We start from the raw sequence: 12,290 nt of genomic DNA, 5'->3' as shown, positions 1-12,290 counted from the left end.
TTCAATTCCCGATTTAAGTACAATACCTTTAGCAATAGCAATTGTAGCTAGTCATCAGTAAATCAAAAGGCATGATAATCATAAGTACAACTCCACACTGCGGTAAAACTCTTGCCTTAGTGCGTGGGGTAAAATCAATAACCCGAGTTATATGTTTTAAGCTTTCGCAACAAATTTTCTTCAGGACAATATGCACGTTGTCCAGTGAAAGTCGCTGAAATTGCATGGTGTGAAAGATATTGTCTGTCCTCGCCGGCCATTGATGTGGCTAGTGTAAGTTACAACCATGCTAAGGCAGACAGGCAGCACTGTCAGGTCCCCAGCAGCACAATGGGCGCTACTCATGTGGCCCTGGCCGCTGTATGAAAGGGAAAATGTGATCCAATGCTCTGTGCATGGAAGACTGCCTAGGCCTTTTGAGAATGTATTTTCTCTTCTGTATAGGATTCCTACAGATGCAAGGAGCGTGCTGTGTTTTAGGAGGCCCTGGGGGCTGCCTGCGGGCCGTGTTTAGGTCCTCCTCTGTCTGTCCGCATGCTGCATTTAAACAGATGTTAGCCCCTCCGACATAAATCACACGCTGTATTTCATCTCCGGCACAGTACCGTTTTATGTCATAAGTGTTGCTGCTCGTAACTTAAAGGGCCCAAATGAGGCATGAGATGGTGACCTGCGCATACTTTAAATGGAACATTCTCCCCATAAAAGCTGCTGTGATGCGCCGGCTGCAGGGGATCAGGGGCGAGATATGTCAGGGGATCAGATGAAGATACTGTTGGATCTGTCTGACATTCTTTTGTATGTGTGTGTGTGTGTGTGTGTGTGTGTGTGTAGAACTGTGTTTCTATCCAGCTGTCAAGTGAATTTGAAGCACATTTCTGAATGTTGCAAACAATGAAATACAAATGAGGTTATGTTTCCCTCGGCTGGGTTGACGTGAGCAGGCTTCCCGAATGTCAAAAGACATATCCATGACAAAAATGGAAAGAGTCTTTTAGGAATTAATAGTTATTGGGCAAGTTGTTATTGTTCTCTGGTGTCAGTTAATGTTTGTGCTGTTCAAAGGCAAAAGTAAGGAAATGCACATGGCAATTTTCTAATGCGCCAACTAATGACCATGCAAACACGAAGGGGACATTGGGAGAGACAACACATATTTTCTGGGAGGTCATGCTGGTGAAATATTTTACAGACATTTCAATTTAACTGTTGTGCAATGAAATTGTATGATTTATGGGGCCGATCATGCCAAACCCATATCATATTTTATTTGACAAATGCATTTTCATCACTATAAATAACTAACTAATAAATTTCTTCATCCACAAAAAACTTTTCTGCCTCAAGTTGAATATAAAAAACATTTTTGTGATATTGAGGAAATTTTATAGAATTTTGCCCTTTCCATCCAGCTTCTCTAATAATTCATCCTAATTCGCATAAAATACTTAAATGGAAACCCAGTTTATGGGTGTGTGTGAGAGAGAGAGAGGGGAAAAAAGTGAAAAGGGCAAAAAGAGAGCAGGGGAGAGAGAGAGAGAGAGAGAGAGAGAGATGAAGATGGTGTGACAATAACCTCCTCAGAGCTATGATGAAGTGAAGCTCTACCGTTAAATTATTGGACTCTTGCCGTAAACCATTTCCACTCTGGCTTTCTGTTTGACACTTAATGACAAGGCTTCCCACCAGACCTCCTCCCCTCTCGCCCTGCTCCCATCACACTCTCCTAAGCTGTCCTCTCATCCCCACCCAGCTCCTCCTCATCCCCTCAGCGATATCTGCGAAGAACTAAGGCAACAGCACTGACAGACAATACTATTACATTCGCCATTTTGATTGGGAACATTAAATGCATCTGTATTTCACTCTATGGATGTAATCCAGCACACATTTGACAAACGCCGACATGCAGGAAGAGGCCAAGTCCAATGTCAACCCAAAAGAGCATACAATTTTCATAATATGGCATTATGTCACGGTAAAAAAATTGTATTAAAGCAGCTTTGGAAACAGTTTTGGACTGATATCAAAAAGACATTTAGCGAGCAAGTAGCAGCTCTCGAAAACTACAGACAACTTTCATTTTGGCGCTATATTTACACAGGTTTTCAGCATTGGTGCAGGCATCTCTTCAATGTCAAAATATTTGCTGAGAAGTTTTACACCCTTGGAAATGTGAATATAATCAGCAAAGCCAGTACAAAGTCAGCTGCAGCAGGAAAAAAAAAAGCATCAAGCAGCGATTCCCACCAGAAGTTGATGGTGATTCCCCTATAGAGACCGGATGATGATGAGGGTAGTCGTCACTTAATTGATTTCTCTGCGGCCTGCGAATGGTGGTCCAAACTCCACCGGGCTTCATGGAGGGACTGCTCTCTCCTGACACATGCTCTGGCATCAACACAGCTGGGCCCTCTGCCAACATACCACCCCTGTGAAACCAGAATGAATTACTGAGTAAGAGTCTGAATTAGATGTAACAGCTTCAAGGGAATCGTTCAAAACAGACAAATCCAGAGGAGTTTTGGCCTCTCTCTAGATCTCTCCCTCTCTCTAGTGTGTGTGTGTGTGTGTGTGTGTGTGTGTGTGTGTGTGTGTGTTTCTGTGCTCTAGTCCCAGTCTCCATGTCAGCACCAGACAATTAGAGGCCTGACCCTCCCGGCCTAGCAGGCCTCCCGCTTGTGAAAGCATGGGAACCCTCTGAGGAGAAAAACTGGCAGTTACTCTACAAGAACATGGTTCATCTCCCACCGGCACACACACACACACACACACACACACACACACACACATATATACATACACTGAGCGACGGTTAGGGGGTTCACCTCCCCACGACCCAGGCAGCGAGGCATGCTGAACTTTGACCCCTCTCATTATCTGCCCAGACGCTGAGGTTTGGGCTGGGGTGATAACCTTCGAACCCTGACTTTTAACCTAGGGGCCTGGGCTGGACTGGTCTAGCATAGTCCTCTGTGTGTGTGTGTGTGTGTGTGTGTGTGTGTGTTGTGTGAAAGAGCAAGAGAGAGAGAGAGATCAGGCCGGGGGGAGAGGGAGTTTTGAAAATATTTTGGATATTGTGGTGAGAGAATAACAGAAAAATTTAGCAGTCGTCCGGCTAGTCTGAATAAGATCGCTTATTCAGCAGAAGGCCCATGTTTTTTTTTCCCCCTTCAGACAAGTTGTCTCTAATCATGGCACGTTCCATCACTCTGTAGGTATATATGTTTCAGTGGTGTAGGGAAGATTTCTATACCTGCGGCAACCACATCCTCCTCTCCATCTCCCCTTCTAATGCTCTGCCTCTTTCTTTCTTTCTCTCCATTGGCCCAACGTTCTGTTTTGTGGATCAGCGGACTGATATGAGATACTTACAGCTATAACCAGTCCTTCTGGGATTACATGGAGTTTATGTGGTTATTGTGATAAAAAATGTTTTATTTTGAAGAGGCTTTGAGGAAAATTGCAAGGCAGTATGTCGTGTGTGTATGTGTGTGTGTGTGTGTGTGTGTGTGTGTGTGTGTGAGAGTGAGAGAGAGAGAGAGATACAGAGAGAGAGAAAAGTATTGATGGAAGAAGGAATTCCCATGCATGTTTGTTTAGAGGTGCTTTGAAAAGAATACTGGCGTGAAATTATAATAATAATTGTTGAAATGTTGTCCCACGCCATATTTCTGAAGCAGTTTTTCTTGCAAAAGTGCAGTAACTGGTGTAAAAGCAAGCAAGCCTTTTTGAAACAAATAACAAAAACTTCAAGTCCTGTACTCGGCATCTTTCATGTTGTATCTACATTCTGTGGGTACACAAAATGTAAATCACAAAATCACAAACAGTGAGGCTAAACTTGCAATGAGCAAAGGAGACCTTGCCAAAATGTTGTGTTAAAAATAAACTCAACTTGTTGCTTTGGTTTCCACTTGCTGTTTCACAATGTGTGGTTGCTGTGTGGCCTGAGCCCCGGCTGCGTCTGTGTACTGAATCACTTTTCACCATGTTCAGCTTCTCCTGCTGCAACGTTTACCTTTCTGAGCAGCCAAGACCACGCCTGCACCACCAAAATATACAACAGCTGGAATTAAAACATTTTCTCCACTGTAATTGCAGGGCAAACATCAGTCAGACTCCTGGACTATATATTCCCTCCGCAGCAAATAGCCTCTGACAAGGTGGGGAGTGGTGGTGTGGGGGGGGGGTCCAAACAAGTGGCTGAAAAGTGCTCAGGGCTTAACGAGTGCACATCGACATGACTTTGGTCTTGCTGACTGTTCTCGACTAACAGAAACCTCAACTCAACCGCCCACTTTGCGCTGAGCTCTTTGGAAACATTGTAGGATATTAGCTAAGCCTCAGCAGCATCAGCTTAAATTATAATGTTGAGATGGTTAGAGCACACTCTGCACACTAGAAAAGGTGACAGTATTGATGACGGTGTCCTCTCTCTGTCTCCCCCAGTGTCTAAGGTCTGCCCTCCATGTGACAACGAGCTGAAAGCGGACAATATCATGGAACATTACTGCGCCAGTGACTTTGGTAAGTACCAGCAATTAAAATGTGCTAAACCTGCATGACGACACACAGGGACTTGGGCACATGGGCCTTGGCATGGGACTCAAATAAGCTTCCATGACCTGCAGTAATGCGTTCTTGACTCTCTCCACCTCTCACACTGCATGTCGACAGGAGTGTTAAATAGTGTGGGGTGGGGGTAGAGGGGTGTACAGGTAACACAGTTTAATGTAAGCAAAGGCGCACAGATACCCAGGTTCATAAGTGATACAGCTGAAAGTTGTCTGAGTTGCACAACAAAAATATGGACATGGTGTGGGTTGGTAAACTGGTAAACAAACTGTCTCACAGAAAGCCAGATTACACTGCAGCTGAGCCTTCATAGTGTCATGAAGACGTCAAAAAAGAAAAAAACAGAAGAAGAGGACAAAAATGTTTCATCATAACTGTTTTTATTCTGTTATGTAACATTTTTGTTTTGACTTGTAAAATTGAGAAAATTAGGTAGCTACACTAGGGCTTGCTAGCTATCTACAGTAGTGATAATAGTAATTCAATGTTACAAGCCTGCCTTTCTACTAGCTGTCTGCTAGCTGAAATTTCTCTTTAAAAAAACGTATCTCACCTAGCATATCAACAACAATGCCAGGACCACCACTGCACACACACACACACACACACACACACAGACACATAACCACATACGCACTTAGGATGCACTGATACTGAGCATCGGTGATGGGCCAGTCTTGTACTTCAACACTGCATTGGCTTCATGTCTTATTAACTAACTACAAATTGCATAAAAACACACAAACCTACAACAATGTATAAACTTATACATTTACAAACAGCTCATTTCCATTTTACCAGAAAATAAAGTTTCAGATGACTTTTTCAGAGTTGTTCTGTTAGCATCATACGCTACAATGTTTTAGTTTTTAGTTTCGGTTCCCTGTCTTCAAAAGGATGGAAACAGCACTCTTCATGGGTGGAAAAAAAACACTGAATTCTATTTGATTTTTTATGAAATAATTTCATCACATGTACTTTATTTCAGTTTTGTTTTGGTTTCTTCTTTTCTATGGTATTGGTTTGCAACTGAAACCACAGTATTTATGCTGATATTGGTTGAGAAGTGTCAAAAGTCAAAATGAAAAAGTGGGATGCATCCCTAGTACAACCATAACCACACACACACACGCACATGTAGCACACACGCATTTGGCGACTCCCATTTTGAACTGTAGCTCTCCGCAACCATAATTATATTCCTTTCTTTTTTTTTTTCTTTTTTTTTTACAAAAAGACAAACCCCCAATGTCCGTTCAACACCATTTTCTAACATTCTACTTTCCAGAATTCGACTTTCTCACCACCACGGTTATGACCTGAACACAAAGCCAGAACATAACTATTCCAACCATTTCTGCTCATCAAGGCTTTTGGCCCAACGGACTCTGCGACTGAAACTCTCCCTGGACTATTGCCCTAGTCTTTAGAGTTAATGATATACAGCTCTCTATTTTCTGTGGTCATGAGACTCTGATGACGAAACTACTAATGGTGAGAACATTCATAGCCTTGGGAGACTCATGAAGAACATGGCTCAGGCTTCTGAACAGATTAATTATAATAGCAAATGATATGTGGCCAGATCTATGCTGGAAACCATATTTCTACAGAAACCTGTCCCAGCCTATTTTATAGCACAATGGAGATGTCTGGAAAACACAGACCAAGTTTCATAATCTATTTTCTGGCAATTACTCATGCCTAACATGGCTGCATATTATAATTGTGAACATTATAGAGGACGACAAATTACAAAACAATAGAAATGTATAGCATAATCATTCACATCCAGCAACAAAAAATAGTACTCTTTTGTGCACATTGCTCACTGGGAACTGCGACCAAAATGTCGGCTCATCCCTTGTAATCTATCGTGACTTTACAAAAATCACACTTAGATATTTATTTGTCTGATTAATTGCAAGATTTAATATCTCAATCTTGTGTTGCCAACCCGGGGGGAAGGTTTTGGGATCAGAAAGCAAGACAAAATGTCTTTCTTTTCATTAGAGTGAAACATGATTACATCTGAAGGCAGATAGCCAGCCATAGACAAGCGCTGGAGAGATTACAATGGTGTTATTGGCTGTAGATGTATGTCACCGGATGAGACACTGGGATGACTGGAGGAGTCAAGATAACAGAGACGTATGGATTGTGGGATGCAGCCAAGAGTGACTCTACTATGTTATTCTATAGGGTGATATTTGATTACAGCTTTATCTCACGCCTCATGAACGCTGTTACTTACTCATCTTTGGACGCCGCTCGCCCTAAACGTCTTTCAAACCTCGTGTTTTATTGTAGTCTACTTTTGAAGGCTGAACCCATATTTCTCAGCATTCCTCGTTGTACCATTCAGCAGCATGGCACAAATGACAAGGGTAGATAGAGTCTCCACCTGGCTGGGAGGGGAGGTGACGTGCTGTAGCTCAAGGAAAACCTGTTTCTCCTCAAAATGACAGCACACTTCTCTCTCTCTCTCTCTCTCTCTCTCTCTCTCTCGCTCCCTCCCTCTCCCTCTCTCCATCTGCTCCCCTTCTTCCTCCATGCCTCTACTCACTTTAAAGAGAGCGAGTTTGTATAAAAAGTGGGCACAGCTTGTCACGGGGATACTGGCCAGGCTCAAATGCGCAGCGGGCCCCACTGCATCACTTATGACTGAATATGGGTGGGCATTCAAAGTGGGGCTGGGGCAAATTATTTTATCCTCCCTATCCACGCTGAACACACGTACACACACACATGCATGCATGAATACACTCATTCAGGTACACGCACACTCAGGCACGCGAATACATACAGTACATACACACACTAAAGGTCCCTCAGTAAAGGAACTGGATGTGAATCAGGACATGGACGGCAACTCAACACACACATTCCTCCGCGAACATGCTACTGCCTCACGTGTATATATGCATCGGAGTGTACGAAGGCATGTTTATAAAACAGTAGACAAGGAGGCGAGAAGTGAAATGGCGATCTTCCAAGAGGCTCGGGTACATAGCGATGCTTCATACCGGCCCCGTGCCTTTGCCCTGCCCATGATTAATTTCGCCTGTCAAAACGCTCACCCGGAGAATTCCTCTCTCAAATGCTTGGCAGTTCAAATTTAATCTCTCACATGTATAAATACGAACGTATAAACATGAGGGTGGACAGCAGATACGAGTCAGCACTTCATTAGTTTGATATCCCGGTGCTTGTTGTAACGTAACGCCGGGTATCTACAGTGTGCACAGAGGTTATCTAATCTTATATCCTTTGCCTTGAAAAATACACACGTCTGTGTAGGAAAATGAAATTATTATCAGAGGAGTTATCTGATGGTCAGGACAGTCCTGGAGTGATGACAGTCTTGGACTTTCCAGTAAACACACGTTATCTCCTGATAGAGAACTATGAGACGCACAAAATAGACGACATCTGATTACACTGCACTTTAGCCTATCTTATCTTCATCTTTAATTAAATTGCTTTGGTGACCTGGAATAGCAATGGTATGTAAAGAATGAGATTGACCTACATGGACCGACAAGTGGTTTTTGATATGATGGTTCCATATAAATCTGTTAATTGCTCTCAAGGATGGTTGTCCCATGTAGAAACATTATTGACTTTATAACACCGAAAGCTTGTACACCTTTCCTTCTGGCAGAACTGATGCTGTAAGAGAGATAGATAGACACACACACATGCACACACATGCACACACACACACACACACACACTCACACACACCAGGATGCATTTTTTGGACGCTGCATGGGATATTAGTGTTGAGTTTTTGCCGGAGGTTAAATGATGATTCTCGGGAGAGGTGTAAACTAGCCGCCTGTTCAGGACCCAACACAGAGCTCAGTGCTCTTCCTGTGAGGAGGCTCTGAAAAAAAGTAGAAGAGAAATTTGGGAAACAGAGTGACACATCATTGGCATCCATCCACCTGGGTGTAATTGTCTGTATGTGGTAGAAAACAAAAGTTAAAAATAATGACCGGCAAAATTTGGAAAAACTACAGTACAAGGAAGTAAATTACATTCTCTTTGAACCAACCAATCAAATGTTGTGAGACAATTAGGTTTGCTAAAAGGAGAACTGGGTTATTTTTCCATTACATCACTTGTTTGTTCTGGGCATGTATTCAGACTTTGTTTACATAGCAATATAATTGAACAAGTAGACCATGATGTTTTCGACTAAAATTATCACTGGAGAGCTTTTCTCCTGAGAAACAAATTCAAGTCACTGATCAACTCTCCCTCTCTCCTCCCTCAGCCCTCAAGATGAAGATCAAAGAGGTGAAGAAGGAGAAGGGCGACAGGAAGCTGATCGCGGCACAGAAGAAGAAGAAGGTGCTGAAGCAGGGCGTGCTGCGGAAGAAGGACCTGAAGAAGCTGACCCTGTACATCAAGAACGGGGCCAATTGCCCCTGCTCCCAGCTGGACAGCCTGGGCTCCAACTTCCTTATCATGGGCCGCAAAGTGGACCAGCAACTGCTGCTCATGTCCATTCACAAGTGGGACAAGAAGAGCAAGGAGCTCAAGTTTGCCATCAAGTACATGAAGTCCCATCAGTGTCCTACCTACCACACCGTCTTCCAGTGACACAGATCCCCATACTGTTCCCTCAATACCTTACGCAGTTAGTTCACTCCATTATCGCATCCTGTTTCAGCTAGTTCCTAATTCTCCTGTCTGTAATATGTCCCTGAACCCCAGATCCCTTCAAAATCTGTTACCATCCCACTGTGTAGTCCTAGGGGGCCACAGGGTGGCCAGGCTTTTGTTTTCTCAGCTTTAACATGAATCAACTCATCAAGGGGGTTGTTCTGATCCCTTTAGATAAATCAGGCATATTAATGTTGGGGAGGGAAAAAGCTGCTACACAGTCTGCGTGTCCCACAGATTACTGCCTTAGCCACATGCTTGCCCATAAAAGCCCCAAAGAAACCCCAGACTTTATAACAATTAGCCAGATATCACTTTACTTCTTGCCTGTCTTTCTAGTTTTGAAGAGCAGGAATGTTGATCCTAAAGTGAGATTGCTACCCCCTCGCAATTTCTTCATTCACAGAACTTTGCAAGACAACTCTATTTTCCTCTTTTGTTATAGTAGAGCAAATCACATGTATGATATTTTACAGCAACCATGTTTATCGATTAGACAGTAGCAATGGGAAATGGGAATTTTAAGAGTCGAGGCAACTACAGGAGGGAAAATGCTTGTTTGACGATGTAATTATTTCAGACAGAATGGAAAGGGAGTTGAAGGGGAAGGGAGGGTTTCTTTCTATGTAAAAAGGGCGAAGAGAAGATACACTATATGCGGGCTATGCAATGGGCCAGTGCAGACACTGGTGCAGAGCTCCCGAGAACGATGTCAAAGCAGAGAAATGTATGTAGGAGATCCACTTAACTGTATTTGTTTGATCATGTAAAAAGTAGGTAATTCAGATGAACACTAGATGATTAGAAAACGAGGCCATTTTCTCTTTCCCCTGATCTGTCCCTGTTGGGAAAGAAGACCAATGGAATGAGACACGGCAAAGAGAGATAGACTGACGGACCGGATGATGCTTCCACTGACTGTTGTACAGCTTCTGTGGGCTGAAAGAGGGAAACTTGAATATTTCTGCTTTTTGAAATGGAGAGAGAGGAGGAGGGTGAGGCAGAGAAGACATCTTCCTGAGAAAAAAGGGGAGAAAGAGAGAGAAAGAGAGAGAGAGAGACTCCGGACAGAACCAACGATGTTGGATTGGAAAGTCTCTGGTACTCACTATTTTTTCACTATCACTCTTCAAATGTTTCTTATTTTTCTGAAATTGTCATAATTTGCTTCAGTTATACATCTTTGGTATGAAAACAGAAATCATACGTACAGACATAGCACCTGAATTCACCGTTGCTGTAGCAATAAAAGATACAAATTTAACTTTGACAATAATGTTTTTTAATCAGTTAACCTGTAAGTAGTTCTGTTACTGAAATACGTCTTTGTTTTACAAAAAAAGTAAATGAATAAAATATATTTGAAATTTTTATAAAGAATACCTCTTGGAAATGTGCAATTTCTTTATCTTAAATAAGTACAATCAAAGTCATTATGATTAAAACACACATGACACACGCTCACACATGTAGACACTTCGTTTTCTGACTTTATTATCTGAAGAAAATGATTCTCTGGCTTGCTTTAGGCCTTTTAAAGGAAGTCTAGACTATATTACTATGAACACACATGAATGCCTGCTTACATACAATAGTAAATGCATACATAAAACACACACTTGCCTCCCCTCTCCCCACACACATATATAATGTGTGTTCAACAAAATGTGATCCTTGTGTGATTCCATACAGTTCTATGCATTCATATTTGTTTGTCCATTTTTGAAAGAGAGAGAGGAGCATAGATGAGTGTGTGAGTGCATGTGGCCTCCCTCACACCTTAATTTCTCCTTTGAGAGTGCAGAAAGGAGTGAAACCTCCATCGCAATGCCAAGATCTTCCCCAAGCCACACCGCCCCTAATCAGGCTACACATGAAGCCCGCGCCCCTCTGAGCCAGGACTCCGAAAACCAGCAGGACTCAGAGAGTGTCAGAGAGTGAAGCGGGTGACGCAGACAGACAGCAGGCTGCAATGTAATTGACCGACTCTATCAAACCCACCCAGAGCTTAAACAATCCAGACACGCACGTAATGAATTCACCACAATAAAAAGATTTGGCATCGGCGTTCTCCAACACGCAAGATGGATCAATTGTGACATTGTATTCTTCGATATCTTCCGCCCATATTTCCCAGAACGTGGAGGCCATTCAAGACCGCACGAAGCCAGAAGGCCGGTGGTGTGACGACCCGTTTCCAGCTGATAGTCGAGATAGGGCACGCTCTCTGTCTCTAGGCTGTGGAATGACAGAAATAGGAAGGGACAGGGATATTGGTTAGAATCCTGCAGGACAAGGCTGCCTTTGTAGGAGGCATCAAAAATCTGTCTCTTCACATAACGTGTGAGATTGGAAGAGATAAGCGCAGAGCTCAAAAGCTGCAATTCCACAGAGGCTGAATACACTGCGTTGGGAAATGTTCACCTCCCTCACCAAAGTTGAATTAGCTCTCGTGCAGAAAATGTAGATTAGATGCAGCTTGGAGGGAAAAGGATGAGTAGAATTCAAAGAGGCAGCGAAAGCAAGAGGTTAGATGTGTGGTGAGCTCGAGACGAAGAGAGGGAAGGTGAGAGAGCAGAGGAGGTGGGAGGGACGAGGAGAGAGAGGAGCGAAAGAGTCTGGCTGGGTCCCACGGACACCCGTCAGCACCTCCTCAAAGGTCACTTAGTGTAGTTAATAAGGGCCTGACGAGGGACCAGCGACATACACATACAAAAACACACACACACACAGACCCACACTCATACATACACACACATGCCCGGCAAAGTAGGAATACAGGACTGCATTGTCTCCCGCTCTCCTCCAATCAGCCATGACATCAATTATTAAATACACACATGCAGATACACACTGTCTAACCCTGGTTAAGTTATTATACAGAGAAAGCAGTGTAGAGAAAGGCCATCGTTGAGAAAGGCCCACACACACACACACACACACACACACACACACACTGCCCGCCTTCTGAAACACACATATCCCAATTCTCCTCCACCCTCCCTTGTCTTACCCTTTTTCCCCCGAGTTGGACAGCT

The 12,290-nt window shown here is 43.2% G+C and overlaps 1 protein-coding gene across 6 annotated transcripts in view; it reads left to right on the top strand.

Moving 5' to 3' along the window:
• Positions 1 to 10,597, top strand: part of sfrp5 (secreted frizzled-related protein 5) — a 15,265-nt gene extending 4,668 nt beyond the window's left edge. Inside the window, exons 2-5 of one of the 6 annotated variants that reach the window (XM_071526600.1) lie at positions 3,580 to 3,597; positions 3,681 to 3,682; positions 4,461 to 4,530; positions 8,861 to 10,597. In XM_071526600.1, coding sequence (XP_071382701.1) covers positions 3,580 to 3,597; positions 3,681 to 3,682; positions 4,461 to 4,530; positions 8,861 to 9,189 — 419 coding nt within the window. In that variant the 3' untranslated portion in view covers positions 9,190 to 10,597. Of the gene's footprint in view, positions 1 to 944; positions 956 to 2,708; positions 2,720 to 3,579; positions 3,598 to 3,680; positions 3,683 to 4,417; positions 4,531 to 8,860 lie in introns of all 6 variants that reach the window. The other 5 variants (XM_071526601.1, XM_071526599.1, XM_071526598.1 and 2 more) reach the window with 5 other exon arrangements.
• The last annotated feature ends 1,693 nt before the right edge of the window (positions 10,598 to 12,290 follow it).

The sequence above is a fragment of the Centroberyx affinis genome, unplaced genomic scaffold (genome assembly GCF_046629955.1).
Source record: "Centroberyx affinis isolate AG114_WGS23_722 - 3 ecotype Tasmania unplaced genomic scaffold, CSIRO-AGI_Caff_v1 ptg001434l_1, whole genome shotgun sequence".
In the NCBI taxonomy this organism is placed as follows: Eukaryota; Metazoa; Chordata; class Actinopteri; order Beryciformes; family Berycidae; genus Centroberyx; species Centroberyx affinis.
This window is presented reverse-complemented; position numbering and strand designations above follow the sequence as displayed.